General features: G+C 33.9%; 1 protein-coding gene across 10 annotated transcripts in view; it reads right to left on the reverse strand.

Annotated features, from left to right (window-relative positions):
• UTRN (utrophin) overlaps positions 1-26,830 on the reverse strand; it is a 620,052-nt gene that overhangs the window by 352,238 nt on the left and 240,984 nt on the right. For all 10 annotated transcript variants that reach the window (XM_027850670.1, XM_027850661.1, XM_027850663.1 and 7 more), the window contains 11 exons: positions 24,420-24,533; positions 20,538-20,693; positions 18,360-18,530; positions 16,207-16,386; positions 11,692-11,826; positions 10,352-10,501; positions 6,641-6,802; positions 5,904-6,032; positions 4,817-4,990; positions 3,606-3,761; positions 417-587 (listed from right to left, as the gene is read on the reverse strand). In XM_027850670.1, the coding sequence (XP_027706471.1) occupies positions 417-587; positions 3,606-3,761; positions 4,817-4,990; positions 5,904-6,032; positions 6,641-6,802; positions 10,352-10,501; positions 11,692-11,826; positions 16,207-16,386; positions 18,360-18,530; positions 20,538-20,693; positions 24,420-24,533 (1,698 nt within the window). The remainder of the gene's footprint in view (positions 1-416; positions 588-3,605; positions 3,762-4,816; positions 4,991-5,903; positions 6,033-6,640; positions 6,803-10,351; positions 10,502-11,691; positions 11,827-16,206; positions 16,387-18,359; positions 18,531-20,537; positions 20,694-24,419; positions 24,534-26,830) is intronic.

A 26,830-nucleotide genomic window follows, 5' to 3' on the forward strand; every position in this document is an offset into this window, starting at 1 on the left:
AATTGTGAATCAGAAAAACAGAATTAATTGTCACATCTCACTAATTGACAGTGATTGACATAATGAAGTGGTGCTGATAAAAATCACATTTTTATCAAAAATAACAAAATAAAGATATCTAACAAAATGAAAGTATACTCCTTATTTCTCTGCTTTTTAAAAATCCTAAAGGCTTTTGATGAGTATACAAAATTCATCATTTTCATAATCAACGTAGCAAAAATGCCTCATAAAAATGGAAAATGTAAAAGATTCTTTGTCTTGCTTAGAAAGACATAACCAAGTGGAAAAACCACTGAGCATGATGAATGCTTAGCTAGGCATAGTTTAACATAAAGGGGTGGGAAAGGTCTTCAGTGCAACTGCCACTACTGTCACTGACGTAACAGTAGCAATTAAATTGAATTATAACTTACTTTGGCCCAGGCGATCTCAGGATCCAGGTCGGAAAGCAAACCTTCCGAAGTCGACTTCTGAACTAACTCAGCTTCGGTAACAGTAAGCCATTCCGAAAGCAAAGCTGTCTCCTTCCTCATTTTGCGAGCCAGCTGGGAAGCTCTTTCCAGATCCTGCTTGCCCTCAGTAACCTGCAGAAAAGAGGGCAAATCAAGAGTGTTTCCGCCATCTTTCAAACTGCTTCACAGTCGTGCCTCCAATATGCTACTTTTTTATGTACGGTTGCCTTAGGTGACATGTAACAGTTGGGTTCTTCAACTTATTCAAGCACAAGATGGGATTAGCTGCATAATACAGTTATACATATGCAGTATACATAGACAACCTGGAATTGCTCAGGTCTTCAGTTTACTCAGGTATAATAAAACGGGTTCTCCTACTACAAAAAATAGCACAGGGACTGATTTAGACAATCACTGAGATAAAGCGGCTAACCTTGTAAAAAAGTCTTTTGAAATTCTTGGGAGAAAGGCATTATATACATAAGTCCGTGCGTGTATCAATGAGTTAACCAATGTGGAGATAAACTTATAGGAGAAGTAAAAGCATTTACATAAATACACCTTTACTAATACTTTTCATGTAAAACAGATTATCTTCAAACGTCAGTCTGGGATAACTTAAAAGAAATGAGATATATAACATTTAAATAAAAATGTTTATGTCTTCGTGTATATGTATACATACGATATATTTGGTATTTGTATGTGTAATATATCTATTGTAAAAATACATAAAATATGAATATTATAAAGGGTATAGACAAAAATTGAAAAGGATATAATCAATAAACATTGATTAAGCACCTACTATGTAAGTCGCATTACATATATCTGGCCAGGGGAAGTTTGGTGGCCCAATAGCAGTGGATAGGGCCCCAGCCCTGGAGTCAGGAGGACCTGAGTTCAAATCCGGCCTCAGACACATTACACTCACTAGCTGTGTGGCTCTGGGCAAGTCACTTAACCCCAATTGCCTCTTGATCGATCAATCAATCAATCAATGAATAAATAAATAAATAAATCTGGCCAGTACAAGACAATTTAATGAAAATGACTTCTGTAGAATAAAAGAGTTAAAGTATCATCTAAAAGAGAGCTAATTATTTCTATATAGAAGAATCAGGTAAAGTGCTCCAATGAATCTAAGCTTTTGGCAAATTCAGGGAAAAATATCTGAAATACCAGTAAGACATCAAATATATAAATTATATCTATTTGAATAATCAGATACCCAGGAAGTAACATCATCATAATAAGATTTATTTTGCCAAAATAAGTTAAGAACCACAATAAAAATAATTTGCAACAGGCCCTGCAATAAATTATACCTGGGTAGCCAAGTTTTATTAAAATCGAAACATTTTTTTAAAGTGTGTAAGGTGGAATTCAGTAACTTCTACTTTTAAATCATTTCATTAAACAATTCTGAGAGCCATGGTCACAATAAAAGTTTTTGGTCTGGTTGACACAGTCATCTATAAAATGTGCACAAAATGAATGTGCATAGTGGATTTTTATGTGTAACTGCAACTGTATAATGATGAGAAGATCCTCCACATCACACATTTCTAATTACAATGTCATTAAAGTTATTTGGCTTCACACCTTACAAGTTCTTCTCAGCACAGTGAGGCTGTAATTGACTAAAAATTCAATGCTATGGAGTCTAATTGTTAAAGTAAAGCAAAATGAGAGTGAAAACACCATTCTAACCACTTTCCTCTGGGCTAATAGAAAGATTTCCATCAAATTTCATCTGGGTGTATTTAATATTCAATAACTGCAGCATGATTCAGAACAACATCTATAACTAAACCACGTTCCAACTTCAGTTTTTTATTTCTTTCTTGGCTTCGAGGCACAGATTCTAAAATAAGTCAAATCGTTAAGCAAATAGATTTTGCCAATGCCTCAATGTAAAAGATCCAACAGTTTCTCTCCCTGTGGTTCCTCCAAAATAACCAAATTATGCACGTATTTTAGAAGGATTTAAAACTGCTGGCATATTAACGTGAATTACCTATGACAATGTTTCAGACATACCATGGCTTTAAGCAATGAGAAGGAAATATGGAGTTTGGGAAAGGCAGCACAAAATAAAAGAGTGGACCCGGGAATCAGAAGACTTAGGCTTAAGTTCATTATGACCTTGGGCAAATAAGGCAAAATCTCAGTGCCCCCTAAGAGCTATTTAAATTGCAGAATAGCTGCTAAATTGCATTGGTAGAGGTTTTTTCCTCCCTTCTAAGTGGAAAGGACAGGGAATAGGAGAAAGAAGAGAAGTAGAAGAGACAAATATGAGGATTAGGATTTTTAAGAACCAACATTTAGGGAAAAAAAAAAAGACAGCTAGGTAGCAAAGTGAAGAGAATGCTGGGCCTGGAGTCAGGAAGACCTAAGTTCAGATCCAGCCTCAGACACTTAATAGCTGTATGACCCTGGGCAAGTCACTTAACCCTATTTGCCTCCATTTCCTCATCTATAAAATGAGCTGGAGAAGGAAACAGCAAACCACTCTAGTATCTTTGCAAAGATAACACCAAATGAGGTCACAAAAAGTCAGGCAGAACTGAAACAATTGAACAACAACAACAAAATATTTTTTAAAAAGCTAACTAATGGGGCAGCTAGGTGGCACAGTGAATAGAGCTCCAGCCTTGGAGTCAGAAAGACCTAAGTCAAATCTGGCCTCGGACACTTGACATTTGATAGCTGTGTGACTCTGGGCAAGTCACTTAACCCTGATTGCCTCACCACCACCCCAAAAAAAAAAAAAAAGCTAACATGGTTTTCCCATATAGGCAGTAGAAAGAATAAAAAATCAACTGGCAATGGCAAAACTAATAAAGCTTGTATTAAACTAAAAAATAGAACACAGAAAAGAGGATCTGTGTAAATAAATAGAAATATTAATTAATAGAAATTAATAAATTTCTATTAATAGAATAGAATAATAAATAGAAAATGTTAATTAAAATTTTCAAACTTATCACTCAAAATTTCAAAGCATAATAAATAGTACAATAAAATTGAGGAAGAAAGTTATTTCAAATGAAATCAGATACATGCAACAAGTCAGGCCTCATAGGAGTGAGCTATTTTTTAAACAGACCTATTTTCCCTAACAAAATAGCTCAATCTTCTTACCTGTGCACCCAAGTCATTATAGAGGAACTTCAAAGAAGTCAGTTGTTCATCCATTCCTTTTGGGTTGTCTGTTTGCTGTTTTTGTACAATCTGCCTTCCAGTTTTGATTACAGTCTCTACTTCAAGTTTTACTTCACTCAAAGTTTTATAGAGTTTCTTTATTTAAAAAAAAAGAATGAAAATTACACATTTCAGGAAAAATTACCAATCTCTGGTACTTTTGGTCAACAGCATATGTATGTATTACCAAAGACTTTAGGGAACATTTCTACAATATATTCTTTTGTGGTGGCCAAGAATTGGGAATTAAGAGGATGTCCATCAGTTGGGGAATGGCTGAACAAGTTGTGGTATATTAATGTAATGGAATACTATTGTGCTATAAGAAATAATGAACAGATTGACTTCAGAAAAACCTGGAAAGACTTGTACGGTCTGATGCTGAGTGAAGTGAGCAGAACCAGGAGGACATTGTACACAGTAACAGCCACATTGTACAATGACTAATACTGATAGACTCAGCTCTTCTCAGCAGTGCAAGGATCTAAGACATCTCCAAAGGACTCATGATGGAAAATGCTATCCACATCCAAAGAAAGAACTATGGAGTTTGAATGCAGATTGAAGCATACTATTTGCTAGTTTTTTCTTCTGTTGTGTTTTGTTTCCTCTTTTTGGTGGTTCCTCCTACTGGTTCTAATTCTTCCTTACCACATCACTAATGTGAAAATATGTTTAATAGGAATATATATGTATAGCCTATATCAGATTGAGCACCATCTTGGGGAGGGAGGTCGGGAGGGAGGAGGAGAAAAATTTAAAACTCAAAAGTTTATGGAAGTGATTGTTTATAAATCAAAATAAATTAATAAAAAAAAAATTTAAAAAAAGAAATGGCAAAAAGGATTACTAAGCCATTGTCAGTAACATCTGAAAGATCATTGAAAATGAAATACATAAAAGCAAAAAAGACTGGAGAAGAGGAAATGTTCCTCCAATGGTGAAGGGGGGGTGGGGAGAGAAGAATCTGCAGATAATAAGCCAGTGGGACTGACTTTGATGCCTGGAAAAATTCTAGAACACGTAGCCCTACTACCAAGACTCACACATTACAAATAAATTTAAATTAGTGCATTTTCTTTAAAAAAAAAAAGCTAACAATGATACACAAACAGTCACACACACGCAATCAAACAGTGACATTGCCTTACCATGCATTTGTCCAAATGACTCTGAATTACATCTGGATCTACATCTTTCACATCCAAAACATGAAGATCAGCCTTTACACTATCTAGAACCCGCTTGCAATCAAGCATACGCTGCTCAAAATTAGCAGGCTTCTGGAAGAGTTGGTACTTTGTGGATACTTCACGAAATTTCCGCTGATGATGATGATGATGATGACAATGATGATGTTAACAATGATGAGGATGATGATAATAAAAATAAATGTTTCATGTCAGAAAATTTTCATACCTAACTACATTACCATCAATTTAGCTGCTGAAGATCAACCATTCTTAATAATGTAAAAATTGAGTATTCCAGAATAAATCAAAATGCTGCAGTGAACCAAGTATAAATCCATAATTAATCAATCCTTAGGAATCTACATGATCAAATAATTTGTTAACTACAACCAAACATTATCTTGACAAATTGTTTATTCATCTTTGAAAAATGAAGGATAAAATTGATTTCAGAGAAATTCAAACTTTATCATTCTTAGTAATCAGTTTTAAATGCATCATTTACTCCAGCATGTTTTTCTAGAACTCCAGTAACAGGACAAATATATAATATCAGTATCCAAATCTGGTGAGTCTTTTATTTTGAATGCCTGCAGAAAATCAGACTTTTTTCTTATCCACAAACAAAATGAAATATGAATACATAATGGTACAAGAGTACACAAATACTGCTTTGTTCAAGTAACATATTCCTATCCCATGTCTCATAAAATCAGGAACATCTAAGGAATTCAAAATCTTTCCTGGAACCTGCTTCTCCTACTCAAAGCTCCTTCTTTGAGGTTCCTTTACAATCTGGTACATTGGAAAGGGACTCAGAAATGGGCTGAATTCCCAGCTTCACTACTAACTATGTAACCTTAGCTCAGTCCTTTAATCTCTTAGGACATCAATTTCCTCAATTGTATAACAAAGGAGTTAGACTAGTTGATCTCTCAGATGTCTTCCAGTTCTATAAGCCTATGACTAAACTCATTAACAATTCCTTTAATTCTGTGTGTCCGGCTGTCTTGAAAGGTGGAAACAGAATCTTCTGCTCCTTTACCTGCAGCATATCTATCTGACTTCCTCCTCGAGGGGTCCTGCCTTCTGGAGAGGGGGGTGGCTGAGATCGTGTATTTCTTCTCAGCTCTTCCAATGTTAATTCATGGGCAGAGATTTCAGCATGAATTTTCTGTCAAAGGAAAATAGTGAAGAAGATTAAAGGTGGAGATGACTTTTAAAACAGGCCATGGAAAGAAATTGTATAGAGAAATAACATAAAACATTATAGGAGACTCTCCAAATTTGGCAAGGTAATTGACACTGTATCAAGAGTAAAAACTGGGGTAGATGTGGAGTCAGAGGATCTCAGTTCAAATCTCAAGCTTGGCACAAGATACCCAAAGCAAAGTATTACACCCTTATTTGGTCTTCAGTTTTCTCATCTGTAAAATGAGGAAGTTGGACTAAATGACCAGAAAGTCTATTATAGCTGAAAACTCCATGTTCCTTATTTGTGCTTTGTAAATCTTAAAGTACCCTATAAATGTAAGTGATCATAATTATTATTTTCCACATGTCCTTAATGGGAGGAGAAGCTAAAACAAGCTTCAAAGAGCTGTCCACATCATATGTTGGACCATGACAAATTGCAAAGAAAATAATTAAAATTAAAATCAAAGATCTGCATTATGAAATTGCTACACCTGCATAAAATGTGTTGTCTCCAGGAATCAGCAGGAATCATTCTTTATACCATCATTTAAAAACTCAGAAAAGTTTATATAACTAAGGAATTACCTGAGCCTCCTGTGGAACCTGGAAGGCATCTATTCTATCTGTCAAGTATGTGGTGAGCTGTTTATCCAGCTCTGTTAGGCTTTCCTGCAAAACTTGCAGCATGTGATCAGTTTCCCTCATGGTCTGTAGTTGCTTTTCCAAAGAAATCTGTCTGGACTCTGCCTACAGAGGACAAAAAGTTAGTATTCAAAAGTTCAGCATATACTCAGTTAGGTATAGCTATCAGAATATAAGAGGATCCATACATTCCAGGTCACAAAAAGAAGAAACAGGTGGCAAAACACCACCATTTAGGAAGCTATGACTTGATTTAGATAAGTAATGAACATCTAAGAACACTTACTGAAAAGATGCTATTCAGTTGTAATAAAAAGAGCAACTTACACTTTTCTTTTAGCAAACCATAAAATACCATACCTCACAAACCTAGATTTCTTACATAAATAACATTAAACAACAACAAAGTAGAAGAACAAAGATCACAAAACATGGAGTCAAAAGAACTGGCTTCAAATCCTGGTTTGGTTAAGGCAAACAGAATAACTTTGGGAAGTCATTTTTACTTTTCTGTGCTTCAAATTTCCTTAAAAGGCAACAGAAATATGAGTTACTGTTTGCATATGTTTGTCATTAGAAAATACTGAGAAAGAAAGATGGAATTGGGGTTCAGGAATAATTTTATTTATGTTTTAACAGATTTTTAATGGCATTTGTTTTTATATCACTCTCCATATGCTTCCTCCTTCCCTCTTCCAGTTTTATCTCTTTTAACAAAGAATGAATTGTTGTTGTTTTAAAAAAGAGGAAGAGGAACAATAATTTTGCAAAACCAATTAATATATTTAAAAAATGTGATGACACAGAAAATTTCCAAACTCATGGGTTCCTCCATCTCTTTTCGATTGGGACAGATTTATTCTTCATAATTTTGCAAAATGCATCATTGTTTTGTGATTATTGTTCTTTCCATTTATTTTGACGTATTCATTATACAGGTTTATTTTCTTGGCTCTATTTACATCAGTACATATAAGACTTTGCATGCTTCTCTGCATTCATCATGGTAACCATTTCTTACGGCAGAGTACTATTCCATTAAACTCACATAGCAAAATTTATTTAGGCATTTCCTTAAATAAATAAGCACCTACTTTGTTCATAGTTCTCCTCTACTACTACTACTACATACTACTACTACCACTATCACTACCACTACCACCACCACTACTACTACTACTACCACTACCACTAGCACTACTACTACAACACAAATGTTGCTAAAAATATTTTCATACATACTGAGCCTTTCTTTTTGCTTCTTGGGGATATATCACTAACATTGTAATTTCTGAGACAAAGGGTAAAGACATTTCAGCCACTTCATTTGCATTATAGTAAATTCTTTCCAGGATGATTGTACTAATTTACATCTCCAACAACAATGAATAATTGAGTGTATCTTTTCTAGAGCCCTCCAACATGGATATTTCTCATTTTTCATAATTTTTGCCAATTTTTCCAGGTATTGTGTGAGATGAAATTTCAGTTATTTTGAGTTTCATTTTTCTTATTATTAAATAGTGTAGCATTCTTTGATATAGTTGTAAAAAAGTTTATTATATTAGTTATTAATAGTTTATAATTTTTCTTAAAATAATTATTTATCATATGTTGAACAATTAGGGGGTGGCTTTTGGACTTATATATTTCTATTAATTACACTTCTTGGATATCAAACCTTTGTCAGACATATTTGATTTTAAAAAAAAAAGATCCCAGTTGACTACTTCCAATTCTTATCTTGGATGCATTAAAATTGTTTGTGCAAAAGGTTTTCAATTTCATATAATCAAAATTATTCATTTTATCATATTTAGTTCCATCTATTCCTTGTGTTAAGAATTCATCTGCTACCTACAGCTATGACAAATATATGCCCTCCTTATTTTGTAACATTTTGCTGGTATTATCTTTCATGTTCAGGTCACGTATCTATTCTTAATTTATTCTGTATTATGGTATAACATATTGGGCTAAGTCTAATTTCTACCAAGCTGCTTTCCAGTTTTCCCACTAGATCATAGCAAACAGGGTTGCTTTCCTTATGTTGTCACCTTTACTATATATAGTGTAAGTAAGCTCCCATTATTTCTGATTAGACCTTGTCAAGTCAGCTGCATTGACATCTATTTTTCTATTTTTTAACCAGTAACAATTATTTTAATGACTGATGCTTTATAATGTAACTTGAGGTCTGGAAGTATTATTCCCTCCCCCCCAAAATTTTTCCATTATTTACCTTGATATCTTTGGTCATTTGTTCTCCAAAGCGAATTGTTACAACTTTAATTAGATGTGATAAAGTATGCCATTGCTAATTCTACATTATTAAATCATCAAATGAACTCTGGTAATATTATCATTTTTATTATATTAGCAAAGCCCAGCAATAAGCACCGACTAGTCCAATTATATAAGTTGTTTATTATTTCTTGAAGAAACATTTTTATTCAAAGTTGTACAAATATTAGATGTGCTTTGGTAAAATAACTCCAAAATATTTTGTACGTTTTGTAGTTATTTTGACATTTTCTTTCTATTTTGCCTTCTGGATTTTTTTTATTATATAGAAATATTGTTGATTTTGTGGGTTTATTGTGAAGCCTGGAAATTTGTTGAAGCTGCTTAGTGTCTCAATTAGTTTCTTTGCTAATTCCCTAGAATATTATAAGTAAACCATCATGTCATTAACAACTCAGGATAGTCTTGCCTCTTCTTTCCCTCACTTTATGATTTAATTTCTTTCTCTTGTCTTATTGCTATTGCTAACATTTCTAGAACTGTGTTGAAAAACAGTGGGGAAAGTGTACAACCTTGCTTTATTCTTGTGTTTGTCAGAGATGATTTCTATGGTGTCACTAATACATATTATGATTACTTTTGGTTTTAGATACATGTTTTCCAAAAGGAATAATTTTATAAATATAAATACAAATGATCATGGTTTACAAAATGGTTAAGATAGGAAAAAACTACATAACATAATTCTATGTAGTTTTTCAACATGTTGCAAGTAAGCACATATATAATTCTATATATATGCTTATATATAATTCTATATCTATATGGAATATAATTCTAGTATCTCATAAATATTTATACATGAAAACATTGCTGTGTAGACCTGCTATGTGCAATGTTTGTTTTAGATCAATGAAATTCACATCCTGCTTTTTTCATTACATTTTGTACATTATTACTAATATTTGCTGTGAAAGTTTAAATACTCCTACCACTTTACAGTGAAATGTATCTTTCCTGTTACCATACAATGCTTAGAAGCATATAATGAAATATATCTCTATTGTTGACAGTTAAGACACTCAGTGGCATATTCAGATATATCACTGTTCAAGATGGTATGAATTCTTTATTATTTTTATAGAACTGAACACTATTTAACCTCAAAAGTTAATTATAAAATTGTATTTTGTCTAATTAAGAATATAAAGTTCTATATCCATAAGGAAATGAAGAGAAATTGTGGCTAGAAATAATATCAAAGGCATTTTGGTTAATGCAAGAAAAACTCAGTCAGGTTTACTTTATGATTTTGCTTGACTTTAGCCTGACCATTACCTTTCCTTAATTGCCCTTCCTTTAAACTGAAACAATAATTAATCATCATCATTTATGAGTTAGGATTCTTACCAAGTGGCTCAATTCTTCATATCGGCTATTGAAGTTCTCTAACTTCTCACTGATTATGTCATCAAGAATCCCACCATCAATTAGAGTCTGACCAAGTTCACGGATCTGGGTGCGATTATCTGCTGGGTGACGTAAAACTGATTCCAAAGACTGAATAGGAAAAACAAAACAAAACAAACTTATGATCTGAGCAGTTACTTCACGTCAAGGCTGCAAAACTCAGTCTTAACAGATTCCAGTTATTATGCTGTATTTTGTCACATTTCAATTTACTATTGATAGCCAACCTGTCTTACAAACTACTACCAATTGGGGGTAGTTCTCTTCAACTAACCTCTGACTTCCTCACTGCCCAGCACTACTATTTCAATCTAATTTTCAACAACTGCCTGCATTACAACTGTCTCCTCACTACACACTTTTGCCAACTGCACTGGCCACCCCATCCTCAAATACCTGAAGAATAAAAAAAATTAATTGACTGATTGACTGCAGTCTTATAATGTATTTTTTTCCCCAATCAGGCCACATTACAGATAAGCTACATTATGTTATGATGTTTTAGGTACAATTGCCAGATAATCCCACTCATTTGGGAGTCTTGAGTCACACTATACCAACTACACAAAAAAAATCAAATGGATGTTTGTTTCCAGTATAATAACTACTCTAAGGAACAATTGTTGTATTAGATTTGGGTATGCTTGGTTCTTGCACCAGCCCAAATTTCATCAGTACAAAGAATTCCTAGTGAAAATCCTCCTGTACCAACTTGGATCGGCACTTTTTCAGCCACTCATAGTTTCAGAGAGCTGAAAGGGGCATTGAAAAATTAAGTGACTTGCTTAGGACCACACAGTCACTCTGTGTTATAGGCAGGACTTGAAACCAGGTCGTCATGACTAGAAGGCCAGCTGTCTAACCACTATCCTATACTGTCTCTCATAGTTCTATTAGCAATAATAAAAATTGTAGGACAAAAATTAAAAAGAATTCAGATAATTCAATTTTTTCCCAGATTTTTCATTTGCTTGGTAGCTTCTGACAAATTATTCTTTGGCCTTTGATTCACCTCTCAAATGTGATTATATGAATTGCTACCTGCCTCTCACACAGGGATCCTGAGATGATTAGTGGGCCAAGAGTTCTTTTCACACACGTGCAGGAATTGCTACATCCTTCAGCAATAGTAAAAGCTGACTATTATGCTAATTAAAATTGCAACATTCCAAGGAACAACATAACCCTGTAAGAAAATGTCTTCTTTATTTTAGCGCAGGATGAATCTGACAGTGGCACGAGGAAATTATCACACATAAAAAAAGATGGCTCTTAAGTACCTCAAGGGCTTCATTGAGAGCATCTGTTTTCTCAGGCAAGGATTCAGTGCTTTGTACTCTCTCTTCCAAAGTGTTTAGCCAGATTGTCTCCAGCTCTAAATAATGAAGCAGTTCAATCCAGCAAGACCATACCTCCTAAAAGGAGGACAAATCGAATTAGTCTGGAGGGAAATGAATACATAATAATATCTCCATATATCTACATGTTCTGCTTAATCAAGGCTAATTTCATTCAACAAGCACAGTTCCAAGGACTAGTTATAACACCATCTACCACAATATGGAAAAAAAATTAGAAAGTAATCTAATATCTGATCAGGAGGCGGTAAAAATTTAGGGAGATCAGAAGAGGAAATAAAACACAGGAGAAAGTATTCACAAATATACAGCAAATTTTCATTCACACTGTGAACTTTCGTTCACAGCATTTACTAAATACCAAATCACTTTTTGTCAGTAAGCTGATAAGGTATTTCCCTGCCATTTCATCTTCAATCATTAGAAGTGAAATGGGCATCAAAAGAAAAGTCAGGAGATCGGACAAGACTATAGTAGAGAAGTCTAAGTTTACAGACAAGAGTAATTTAGCTGGGATACAGGAATTTTTTTTAAATATATTTGAATAGTTGTATTTCAATACAGCTGATTTCCTTTGTTATCCATTGTATTATTTTATGCATTTAAAAACATTATTCTGAGAAAGAATCCAGAGATTTCAGCAGGTTGCTGAAAGCGCCCTGAAACAAAAAAAGTTAAGAAATTCTGATTTTGGAGGAAAACAGAGAGCACAGCTTAGACTGGAAGCCTTTTTTTAAAAGTATATTATTTTATAATAAACTAGGCAATTATACACACACACACGCGCGCACACACACACACATATATATATATATATGAAAACAGAAGAAGATAATTATCCATGAAAATGAAGGTCACTGTTTACGCAGAAAGTTTTTCTTTTTAAATATAAATAACATTTAATTTGTAGCTTTCAAAGCTATCCTGCTTGACTGTGCTTCTTTCTGATCTCTCTTTTAGGCAATTTTTTTTGAAAGATGCTTTAATGACCCTGGCTGTACTTCCTTTATTTTTTTTTCTGCTACTTATTTATATTACCCCTTACTGTCTCCCATTCCCTCCCCCCACCTTCCACAACCTTTCATCAGTGAAAAGGCCAGAACTGAGCAGATAAATTCAACTGGAAGTTACTCCTGGCTGTTTATATATACTTCACCCCTTCTCCTTCAGCACATTTAGAAAGAAGACTCTTACTGGTTTCTCCTCCATCACTGGTGTTGTAGGTGTCCTTGGTGGTGGCATTCATTTGCTCTTCTTACCTTTCTATTATGTGGGCGTATTCAAGAAGCAAATAATCGCTTCAGGTCTGGGTTTCTAAGAATGTTGCAAGTGTCTCTGTTGTTGAATGTTCATCTTTTTTCACTTATGATGAAGCTGAGGTTTATAGGGCAAGTCATGGGTTGCATCTTGAGCTCTATTGCTTTTTACAAAACATTATTCCATTCCCTCCTGCATTTTCTGATGAGTACAGATTAGTCATTTAAATTGTCTGTCTTTTATTGAAGGTCTTTCTCCTCTTTGCTTGCAGAATTTTGTTATTTCCCAATTAAGTTGTTCACATAACCACTATGTACCTCTGAGTTTGCAACCTTGAGTTTTCTTTGGAAGGCAATCTCTGTATTTTTTTTAATCATTGCTTTCTGTGTGCAGAAGCTCTAGGCAATTTTCTTGTATTATTTTTTTACATTTTGATATCCAGGTATTTTGACCTGTCATATACTTCTGGTATACACATGCACTTCAGTTCTCAGTGCATGTGTATTTGAGATCATTCTGTTTTCCTTGTATGAAGAACATACTTTCTTTTAATGTTATTGTTTTTTGCTTCTGAAGGTACCAACACCAAACTGCCTCTTCTTGGAAGTAGTTTTACAGTGTTTTGTAGTTTGGAATTGTTTTTTTGCCAAAAGCTACTTCTGACAACTGCTTAAATTTTGGCAATCTTTTATGCCTGGTTTATCTTCCCTTCAAGATATTCCTATAGTCAATTTGCCTTCCTAAAATCTCTAAATTCTTCTTCTGTCTGAATGAGAGGCAGAGAAGGAAGTAGTATTGTATGCCTCCTTCTCCTCTTTCTCCCAATCTCTGTTCTTCTTTTTCTCAAGAAACCTTAGTTTCCATCCCCACTAAGATATTTCTTCCATTGTTTACAAATTCTATCTATTCCAGTCTTTGAGGTCTAACCACAGAATATTTTTTTATTTAAAGAAATTTTCATATAAAACATAGCTCATATTACAACTGCTAAAAACCAACTTAAGGAAGACTTTCACTAATTTACAGTATTAAATGATAACAATGTTTTAGAAAATGAATTAGATGTTAGTGTTAATCATAGATGTCTTCCACACCTAGCACCCTATAACCCTGTGTTGTGCAATCTCAATGACAATTTTTAATAAAATAAACAAAAAGTGATTCTCAAGAAAAAATACTGAATAAAATTACAGGGTCATTACACTTACACACCAGAAAGTTGTGATCATTCAGATACAATATCTCATCCTGATCTAGTTAAAACACAAAAATATGAGAGAAAAGGGTTTGCATTTACTACACTGTTATATAATGTAGTCCTAATGATGTTTCATTAATTTCTCTTATTGATTCCAATTTATAACAATAATAGTTGTTATTTAAGCAGCATTATTAAAGATTTCAACATTTCTTACATGTTCTTCAGGTGGCAGCACAGGTTTTCCTACCTGCATTTTACAGGCGATAAATCTGAGGCTCAGAGATTTAAGGGATATGAACATGGTCTCAGAGAGAGTCTGATGAGTAGTAAGATTTAAAAACAATTCTCTTCTGGCTTTAAAAATAGCACTCTCCCCACAATGGCAAAGAATGTTGTGATTAATAATTTAGAGCAACAACATTAAATTCCTTTTAAAATATTGTATCATTAATTTTTTTCTCCATTTTTCCTTTACTTAATTATAGCAGCAAAGATAGAAGATATAATTGAAAACATCTAATCCAGGACACCCAATTTTACAGATGAAAAAATCTGAAAGCCAGAAAACAAAAACTTGCCAGTGGTCACACTGATTGTTACTTGTAGAACTTAGATAAGAATCCAGAGCACTTAACTACCAGTTTAGTCTTCTTTTCTTTAAGGTAAACTATACAAAATATTGGTGTTAATCAATTAATCCATGAAGAGCCTATATTGTGCTAGGCACTATATTAGGCACAGAAGATACAAATATAAACACAATGAAACAATCCCTATCGTCAATGAGTATAAAGACAAAACAGTTCTAGAGAGAAGTTTGAGATTTATTAAAAGTTTTCCCTAATTTCTCCAAAGCAAACCAGGCCACTCTCTGCCTCTTTAATTTCAGTTCCAATGCATCTGTGAAGTATTTGCTAAAGTCGTAAAAAATGATGGATTGGATCTTTGTGTTGTCCACCCAACGGTATATCAAAATCTGGACAATAGGCAGTCCTTATCCATTTGGTTTGTCCTACATGAACAGTTAGGCAGAATTATTAGGTGATTATGGATTTCATTTTCAGCCTCTGCATTATCAGGAGATTAATGAAATTAACACTAAATTATCTGCTGCCAGGAATCATATGGCTACAAATCAAAAAGCATAATAGTTTCTGAAGAAATAAGGTTGCAGATCACACAGAAGACAAAAGGGAAACACATGAGGGACATGAGAAAAATATCGGATGTCACCAATGGAAAAGTAGCATAACTGAGATGTTATTCTTTAAATCTGTAGCTTGCTTTTTTTAAAATTTTTATTTATTTTTAATTTATGGGGGGAAAAATAAGCATTTCCAATACATAATATAATTTTGAAAATGATTGTACATGAAACTGCAAACCTATTATGTACAACTTGCTATTCTTTTCAAATATATAATAAAATTATCTGTATATTTTTTTATTTTTTTTCCTTCCCTCCCCAATGTGCTGCTTGGTTTTACTGGAATGCTCTCCTTTCCCTCTTTCTTTTTTAATTATTTATTAAGAGTGATAGCTCACTCTATACAGGGATGAAAAGGGATGTAATCAAAAGGTCAAGTCAAAAACAAAAAAGAAAAAGAAAATTTTGTACAAAGAAAAATGTACAACTGGAAAAAGGTGACTGAATCACATAGCGAGTATCTAGCCTATATGCTACATTAGTATCCATGCAATGCCAAGAGCATCCTGGGAGGACCTCCTACAGAGGATTACAGGAGGATATGTACAATAGCCCCAAGGGTTCAGGAGGAGTAGCTGGCTTATGATATGCACCTCTGGAAACAGGGTTCACATCAGTATGATCATGGATCCACTTAAGTGTTATAGTAAAATAAATATAGTCACTAAAGATAAGGAGGCTATTCGACAATTTCATTCCTAAACTTACATAAATGACTATAAATTCAAAGTGCATTTTTATGAAAGGGGGGAAAGGGAGGGAAGAAACAAACCTCTAGTGTATGGCATTTCCCTCTAATTCGATTACAAAGAAGCTGATAGTTTTCCAATACCACATTCAACTCAGATGTTAACTCTTCACCACCAGATGGCACTTTCGCAGCTAACAACTTGATGCTGTCTTTCAAAATCTTCACTCGCACCTCCTTCTGCAACACATCCTCTTTTGCCCTCTGTGGAAAGAGAGGTAAAACATTAAGAAAAAAAAACTTAAAACCACTTCTCCCTTCTACAGCTGTTTTACAAATGTTTTTATTTTGTTTTCTTTCTAAACTTTAATTAGAATACCATTATCTAAATCTGTTACAACTGACTAGATTTCAAGGCACTATTTTTTAAACAAAAACAGAAACAGTAAATAAAGGATGTTAAAGCTGGTATTCAAAGGCTATGGGCTCCTGCACATATAAGCAAATACAAATCTCAATATGAATCCAAATAATAAGTACAATTTTGCAAGACAACTGCATATATTCTACTTATTACTATAGCAGCATAATGCAGGTGACTTCAGGAACTATTGCCATAATATTTTTCCTCATTCAAAGGACTTTTACATTTCAAAAAGACCCCCTAAAATAGTTTAAATACTAAATTTTTAATGAAGTAGAGACAATGTACAGTTTTCTTTATGATTCAATCAGTTAGTCCCCTATGGACAATAATAAAACTATCTGCAGAGGTGCTGAACACCTAAGTCATGTTCAAGGGCTGCCAGAATCATCTTTGAATTCATTTAGTCCGACCTCATCATTTGACATAAGGAAAGTGAAGTTAAGGAACTTGAAGGGACTTGTTCAAGGTCCCAAAGGTCACAAGGTATGAGCCAGAGCCAGGTCTTGACCCACATCCTCTAGGTTTCCATTGGACCACGCTGCCACTAAAGGTAGAAGAACCAAAATTTAATTAATCTTAAATGGCCACAAGGCTTTCACACAAAATTTTCTCATTAATGGGAGAGATCAACTCTAAGGATGATACAAAATATCAGATAATTCCCCAAATTATTATATCTGGTTTATCATTTCCTTCTTTCTATTTACATTTGAATATAGGTTGATGGTACGTTATGAGAACTTCTAACATTTCACACAAAACCATAAAAGGCATACGATAAAGAACTAACACTAGAATTAAAAGCTTTTACAGCTTTTTTTTTATCTCTCTATCCAAAATTCTTCCCCTATTCTGGAAAAAAAAAAGTACAGCATCTCATGATATCTGAGTATTCTAAAATTATATCTATTTTTAAAATTTCTATACTCTCTACATTATACTTCCCCAGTTTCTCTGAGAAGAATTAAATGTGATCAATAGAATATATGTAAAATATAAATGAACAAGAAATTAAATGATATTCCCTTATCCAGTCAATTAATCTCAATTAAACAGTATCAGTGCAATGCCAGTCACCCAATGGAAGAATAGCAAGTAAGAGTCTTCTTAAAATTATAAGCTAACTTAAATATTCTTGGTGATTCAAAATTCCTTACATGCCTTTTATAAATAGTAAGTGCTTCCCAAGGGCACTTACATCAATAAGCATTTGTGCCAACAAAAACACTAAAACTCTAAGCAACAAAACTATTTCCACATACAATGCTATTTTCAGCAAAGGTACTAGATTGATGTTTGCTTCACCTTGTACATTCAGGCAGATTAAATTTTGGCTAAAAAGAGTCACTACTTGTTCTCAAGTGTATCAAAATGCCCTTTAAAGTAATAGTTTCTGTGTCAGCTAAAACACTCAAGGACAACTGAAGCAATACTTGAAAGTTGGGCACCGTGCCCAGAGTATTTTTTTTTAAGTGCACTGAACAATTTACATAGTACAAACTTGAGGGAAATAAATACTGTGGGCTGACCGGATATCAAAGTAGTGGTAAAGGGTTCTGTTACCTTACTAAGTGAAAGAGAGGCTAGCAATTGGCATGGGCCAAGCATTTAAAAAAAGAAAACAAACAAACCAAAAAAAAAAAAAAAAGCAAGCTGTTTCACATATAAAGGAAAGAAAAAAGGACCATGAGCCATAGGGCCAGAGCTGACTTCTAGACGGCAGACTCTCTTGCTCCTGGAAACAAATTATTCTCATCCAAAAACTGAAATAAATGGCGTAAATCCAATTTTTATATGATTATATTCCTACCTTCATTTCTTCAACAGCACTCTCTAGTTCTTCTGGTGATTTATATTCAAAATCCTTTTCCAAATACTCTTCTTCAGCCTGAGTCATCCATTCCTGCATCTCTGCCAAGTCCTTCTTCAGATTCATAGCTTTTTCCTGACTTTCAGATAACTTGTTCTTCTGAATAGCAATCTAGGGGAAAGTTGTTACAAAAAAAAAGATGTTGATTAATTTTTTAAAAATTATTTTGAAACTTTGCTTTAAAAATCACACTATAAAAAATGCATGGGCTATACACTATCTTGTAGCAATGAAAGGTATAACTTCATTAAGAATACAATGCTAGGCATTATATTCCCAAAGGACAGAGGCTAGTGATAAAAATCCAGTGTTGGCAACTGGCAAGTTTAATACTGTAGTAAATTATTAGGAAGTGAAAAATGTCCTGAAGACAGTTGGGGAAAGTGGGAATAACATGAACATTCTTTGTCCTCCTAGCATGTTTTTCATGATTGAGTATGGCTTAGATGGGATGTTCAAGTATGTAAGTATTATTGATTTTTCTAAATTGTATTTTTATGCAGGGAATTGCTAGAAATTTTGGTGCAGGAAGGGAAAAGAACAAAATGATATCTATCTAAATTATTATTTATCCCAGTTTCTCTCCCCTTCCCCAGCAACAATTTAAATAGTATAAAATTAAGCAACAAATACATGAATGTCTCCCTTTGTCCTAAGTCCTGTGGAAAATATGAGGTAGTAAGAATTCATCTCAATGAAACAAATATGTATTACAAAACAGCCTTAAGTGCTGGGGATGATAAGAAACAATTAACTATATTACAACTTGCAAAATGATTAAGTACATAACAAAGAAGAAATTGAGGGGCCAGAGAGGAACAAAGATTGAAAAATTCTTAACTGGTAGAATCAAGGAAAAATTTATAGAGCTAGATGATGAAGCGGATTTAGCAACCATCCCTGGAGTCAGGAGGACCCAAGTTCAAATCTGGCATCAGACACTAGCTGTGTGACCTTGGACAAGTCACTTAACCCCAATTGCCTGGACTCCTTCTCCCCCCCAAAAATGAAAGAGGTCTTCAAAAGGTAAAGAAAAATTGTGTATGTGTTTTCCTGGTTTGTTGAGGTATAGAATAAGTAAAAAACATTGATTGTTTTTTTTGGCAGACTTTAATATGATGAGATTTGTTCATTGCAAAGAATACTTTGGCACATGTTCACACATTATGAAGGGGAAAAACTTGAGGAAAGAAGATTAGTTTAGAAGCATATTCTAATAGTCCAGGATAAAAGTAATTTTGTTTTTCTTTTTCAAGAGGCAGATTCCTAGGTTTTTACAAATGACTAGATGTGAGAAGACGGAATAAGTAAAATGGATGAATAAAAGATGACTGAGCACTTAAAGCTAGAATGGTGCTGTCATCAATTGAAAAAAAAATAACATAAAATGAGGGGTAGATGTAATAGGAAAGATAACGGATGTGAGCCCTTATGAGTTGGAGGTATTAGCAAAACATCAAAGTAGATATGAAAAGTAGAGCTGAAACTGGGGTACACAGATCTGAGAATCATTTCTATAAAGGCAATGACTGAAAACATAAGAGAAAGTGAAACCTCAAATAATAATCAAACTTTCATTGTATTATGAAAAAAATGCAGAAGAGACAGAAAAAAATGTCCATTCAAAATAACTACAGAATCTAAAAAATATCTAGACGTCTTAGATACACAGGAATTATGACTACAATCATAAAACACTCTTTACTACTCTTCACTTTTTAATAAAAAAAAGTTATTTTGTAAGGTATTAATTGTTTATCATTAGGCTGGGCCAATACACTATAACAATACTACCTAAATTAAGTTATTTATGCAGTGTCATATCACTCAGACTACCTAGGGTTACTTTAAAGAAGTAGGAAAAATTAACAAAATTCATCTGAAAGAAGAAAAAGCTAAGAATCTAAAGGTAAATTTTGACAAAGGGTGAGAGGGAGAGAGAAAGGAGAAGGGTTTGATTTTTTTTTTCCAGCGGAGGGGTAGGGAAGAGGAAAGAGGAAGAGATAATAAATGCTTGTTGACTGAAAAAATTAAAAATGTTAAAAACAGTGAAGCATGCTAAAGTTCTGCCAATTGCTAAGTAAAGAATATACAAATAATTATGATTACAAAACTCACTTGCTTGCTGAGTTTCTCCCACTGTGTCTGATAGTCTACAAGCAATGTCTGCACCCAGGTTTTAACTCCAGCAACTGGATGGCTTCTCAGAGCCGACTCTATTTCCCTCATTTCTTTGAGGGATGAATCAATTGTTTCCATTTCATTAACAAATGCCTATATGCAAAATAAAAACACTTGTTCATGAAAATAAAGCCAAAAGTAAAGAAACTTCGATGAAAACTTAGAAGGGGACACAGAGTACAAATACGTTGGTCTTTTTATTTTATGTCAATTCATTTGCTCCTACTTTGTCAAATATTAAGTATGCTCTGTCAGATTTTATTCTTTGTTTTGTAGGCATGATTAGTTCAATTTATGGCAAAGTTTATAACAATCCTTAAAAAAAAAAACCATAGGCTTCTGGTAGAAAGAATACTGGAATAGGAGTCAAGCAAACTCTTATCTTCTCGGATGATGGACTTATTGGTGATATAACCTTAGACAAATCACTTTGCTTTTCTGGGGCCCAGTTTGTCCATACATAAAATAAAGGGGTTAAATGAGATAATCTCAATCATGGACTGCATTAAAAGAAACATAGCTTTTAAAAAGAAGGAGGTGATAGCTCCTCTGTGTTCTGTTCCACTTAGTCAAACCTCACTAGTGTTCACTTCTTGCCAACATAGTCAGGAAAGATTAGAGGATATTGGGAGCAGGGAAACCAGAATTATAAAGGGCCCTACGTATATTTCATATGAAGATCAGCTGAAGGAAGGAGATAGTTATCCTGAAGAAAAGAACACTGGGTGGTAGTTAGATTTTTTTTATTGCATAAAAGGCTGAATTTGTAGTTAGGGAGATGTGAGTTCAAATCCTACCTTAGACACTAGATGGATGACTCTTAGCAAATCACTTAACTTCTCTGCATCATTTCCTCATTTATAAGATGCGGATGATAATAATGATAAGCACCTGTCTCACAGGGTTGTGGTGAGGAATCACATGAGACCATATATGTAAAGTACTTTGCAAACCTTTAAATCATGATATAAATACTAGGTATCATCATTACCATTATCATTATTATTATTATCATTACCATTAAGACCCATGTGACACACGATAATTATTAACAAGTATCTGAATGGTTGTTATGTAGAAGAGAGATTAGACATGTACCCTTTAGCACCAGAAGTCAGAACTAGGTCTAACGGGTGAAAATAGCAAAGCGGCAAATTTAGGCTTGATATTAGGAAGGTCATAATAATTAGAATAGTCCAAAAGAACAATCAGAAACATTAGGAAATAGTGGGTCCCCTCTCAACAGTCTTGAAATAGAAGCTGCTGCATAATTATTTCTTTGGCTTATCAGTCATAAACAGCCAATGAAGTTTCATCTAACATTAAAGATCTTTGAACTTCTATGATCAACCATACTCCTCATAAAGACAGGTAAAATTATACATTATTGGCAGGGAGAGTGGGATAGACAAATGATTTCCTGGGTATGAAGAATTCTTCAAATGGAAACTCCCTCCAAAAGCATAGATCATCAAGCCAGCTGTAAAATATTGTCCTAAGAGTTGCCTAGAACACTTAGAAGTTAAGAGACTTGTCTCAGGAGCAGATAGTTTGCAGTCAAGGCAGAACTTGAAGCAAGGTTGTCCTGTTTCCAAGGTTAATCTTTCATTCATTTTTGAGGGGGTTGGGGGGTGGGGGAGGTGACGGGGGTTAATTGACTTGGCCAGGGTCACACAGCTAGTAAATGTCTGAGGCCAGATTTGAACTCAGGTCCTGACTCCAGGGCCAGGGATCTATCCACTGGGCCACCTAGCTGTCCTGCTTAGACTTTCAATATATATTAAGCACCTGCAATGTTTCAGGCATTGTGAGAAGTGCTGGGAATACAAAAAAAAAAGGCAAAAGAAAGCCTCTGCTCTAAAAAACTGAAAGTCTAACGTGGGAGACAACATGAACGCAACGATGTACAAATAAGATATATATGGGATAAAATGCATGTGACCAACAGCCGGAAGGAACTAGAATCAAAGGGCTATTGGGAAAGGCTTGGGCAGCTAGGTGCTACAGGACAGAGCACTGACCTAAAGTCAGGAAAACCAGAGTTTAAATCCGACCTCAGATGTCAACTATGTGTGTGACCTTAACCAAGTCACTTATCTCTGTTTGCCTCAGTTTCATCATCCATAAAATGAGCTGGAGAAGGAAATGGCAAACTACTGCAGTATCTTTGCCAAGAAATGTGGTCATAAAGAGTCATAAATGATGGAAGAACAACAAAAGGGAAAGGCTTCTGATAGAATGTCAGATTTGAGAAGGGACTTGGAGGAAGCCAGAGAAATCAGGAGGCAGACAGCAGTCTTCTATCTAACATTCTTATCTACCTGATGCCTCTCTCTCTTTATATATGAACATTTTTTTTTAATGAGACTTGTGATTTTAGTTGTGTAAGGAGTTCCTGGTCAGAAAATATATCTAGCAGTGCAGACTGACACCTTCCACACAGCATATAGTCTGGGGCACTGATGGGGCTTTACTTGGGCAGGGTCACAAAGTTAGACTGTGTCAGAGACTTTACGTGAACCCAGTTCTGCCTGACTCTGAGGCCGGTAGCTCTCCCACGGTGTTGTCTCTCATGAATATGAACATCATCAGTAGGTTGATGAATAGCAGACTAGGAGACACAGAGGTAAGTTACTGTGCTAACAATGACTGCTATTACTTTTATAATTCTGAAGACTTGATGAGCAAAGGCCATGCATGAGGATTCCCAGCAACTGACTTGCTATTAACCTTCAAGTACTTCATTTTGCCTGAGTGCTTCAGTATGTATAGCTGTCTAAATGGGATGTAAAAATACCATGGAATTATGAAGCACTAAGATTTACATTTTCTAGAAACAATATATAACAATTTAAGAAAATACTCACATTTATGTGTTGGTCTTAAAAGATAAAATGAACATAATTCACACAAAAAGCCTAATTAATGTACTAAAAAATATTCATTAAAGGAAAAAAAGTCAGTTTATCATGATAAAAGCTAACATCTTTACAGTGATTTATGATTTGCAAAGTAATCTTGTAATTATAATTATAATTTTGTCATTGTGACAAGCCAGTGAAGTAGGTGTTATTGTCATCCCCATTTTACAGATAAGAAAACTGAGGAAAATATAAGTTAACTGATTTGCCAGAATCACAAAGCTGGTGAATGAGGCAAGATTCAACCTCTAATCTTCCCCACTCTAAGTCTAGCATTCCAAGTCTATCTAACAAGTCACCAAGCTACATCATCTATAATATGAAAGGGTAGCAAAGGACAGTCTATAAATTCCTTTAAAGCTATAATCCTTATAAACTGTTATCTTACTCACAAAAGCTAAAAAAAAAATTTAGGTATATCTGTGCAGATGCTTTCAATGCAATATTCTTTCTGTCTGATGAAGAAGATTTGCATTCATAATTTCATCAGGATGGAGAATAACTGGTTTGCAAAATCTCTCTTAATGACACAAATCTGCAATTTATATTTTTAAAAGAGTTGTCTGAAACACTGAGGGGTAAATGACATGCAGTCACAAAGATAGTATGGATCACGGAGACAACTTGAAACCAGGTAATCCTGATTTGAAACATAATTCTCGATCCAAAATGCCAGGCCATCTCTCAACAGAAATATTATGATTAAAATGAAAATATGAAAATTGTTCAAGTCTTTTTTTAATTATACAGTCAAAATTCTTTCACAAGGAAAAATACTTTACCTATAGCTCATCATCTTACAAGTCTTGAGTTGTGATAGTAGAAGCAAATAAAAAGGGAAGATAAAGCACAATGTTATTAGTTATTATACTAGGCTTGTAAGATCAGCAAAACTCACATTGCATTGGTCAAGCTGCCTTTGAAGTCCTTCAGCATCTCCTTGGATAGCCTGCTCTGTCACTAAGAAGTCTTTCACGCCATCCACCCACTTCTCAATGACTTTAGAATCAGCCTAAACCAAACACAGTAATGAAAAGGGGATACCCATCAGTGACAAATGCCTACATCTCAAGACCAATTGCTATTGCACAGAACAATTTTAGAAAACTTTAACAATATCACTTTCATCTTTTCCTTCTTCCGTTTATAAATTATCCCACACAGAATAATTTTCTCCATTCATGAATAAGCTCTTCTCATGTCCAAATGAATATTCCACAGAAATAACATATTTTATTCCCCAAGTTACAAACTACTACCAGCTGAATATGCTTTAGTAAAATTAAAAGCTACATTATTAAAAACTTACTTTATACATGTAAGTACTTAGGTACTTATACCTATGAAAATCTCAATTTTTTTTAAATTATATCCTTGGTTAATGTCAGCTAAAGTTTTTATTCTGATATTTAATTTGAGGCAAATTATTACTGAGATATCTTTACCTTTCCACAAACTGTCTACCAAGGGCTGGAATAAATAATAAATAAATATTGCTTGGCACTTTTTTTTGGTTGTTGGTAGGAAGAATGGCATTAAATAAGTAACTCTCAGGTTACCAAAAAAAAAGCATCAATTTGTTAATAAATCAAGCAATTAATAAATATTTAATAAGTATCATACACCGTGCTGGGTACTTGGGATACAAGAACAAGGATAGAAACAATCCCTCCTCCCAAGAAACCTACATTCTGATGGGGAAGAAAACAAGTACATATCAAAATATATGCAGCATAGATTTAAAGTTAATAAATACTCCAAGATGCTCCCAAAGGAGATAGTTTCTCTCAGAAAATAAAGCAGTCAAACAGATAATGTCACAACATTTTGAATTTTAATTTAATTTAAATTTTGGTATTTCAATTCCCAGCATATCTAACAACCACAACCCCAGACTCCCTTCCAGAAGATGCTTCCAGAATTTAAATATACAGGGTCGACAACCTAAACAGAATGTTTTTCAGTTGTGGAAGAATAATGGATTTAAAACACACAGCCAGCCACACACAAAGATAAAGGAAGACTCTGGAAGAGATTAGCTCAACCTCTACTACAGTACCAAGAATCCTTTCCATACCATCCTTGATATATGATCATAAAGTTTTCACTCAAACATTTCCAGTGACAGGTGGTTTACTATGTCACAATATAGTTCATTCCATTGTTGGATGAATCTAATGCTTAAAAATATTTTCCTTACACTGATTTGTATTTCTTTAATTTCTGCTCATTAATTATATATATTTTAAGCATTATTGATGTAATGTTTTTACATTATATACATTTACAGATTACTACCATTTTATAAGGCATCTTGTAACAAAGTAAAAGTTAAGTAAAATGAATAATAGAATGACCCCATGTGAAAATGAATGCAGTATTTCACATCCATAGCACCTCTCATCTCTCTATTTTAAGAGAAATCTATTTTCTCTCCTACCCTCAACATCATAAAAAAAAATAAAACAAAGAAGAGAAAAACAAATGTCTTGTAACAAATATGCATAGTCAAGTACAACAAATTCCCTCAATCATCACATACAAAAATATATATGTCTAATATCACACCCTGAATCCATCATCTTTCTGTAATGGATAGCACATTTCATCACTGGTCATCTGGAATAATGAATGTTTATTATATTGATCACAGTTCTTAGAGCTTTCAAAATTGTTTGTTTTTTTATAATGTTGCTGTATAAATTACTCTCCTAGCTCTGCTCATTTCATTCTTCATCAGATTATGAAAGTCTTTAAAAATGTCCATCTTTAAAATACTGATATTATGACATAAATGTTTTTTCTGGTTCTGTTCATTTCACTTGATTCACATTAGTACAACAGATCTTTCCTTGTCTTTTTAAAACCATCTGTTTCCTCATTTCTTACAACATAACAATAATCCATCACATTCATATGCCACAAAAAACTTATGCTATCATTCCTCAATTTTTAGTTTCTAATTTTTTGGCATAAAAATGGCTGCTTTAAATATTTTTGTACATAAAGGAACATTTCCTCTCTTTTTAATCTCTTTTGGTTATAAGTCTAGTAAATGCATAGTTGAGTCAAAGGGCATGAACCACTTAGCAACTTTTGTGTATAATTCTAAATTGTTTTCCAGAATGGTTGTACCCACTCACAGATGCATCAGTGTGCCTGCTTTCCCACAGTCCCACTGGCATTTATCATTTCCTTTTTTGTCATATTTGTTACTTTGATGATTATAAGATAGAATCTCAACATTGCTTTAATTTGCATTTTTCTAATTAGTAGTGATTTAGAGCTTTTTTTTTTTTTAATATGGCT

Source organism: Vombatus ursinus, unplaced genomic scaffold, assembly GCF_900497805.2.
Source record: "Vombatus ursinus unplaced genomic scaffold, bare-nosed wombat genome assembly UNPS02009132.1, whole genome shotgun sequence".
NCBI lineage: Eukaryota > Metazoa > Chordata > Mammalia > Diprotodontia > Vombatidae > Vombatus > Vombatus ursinus.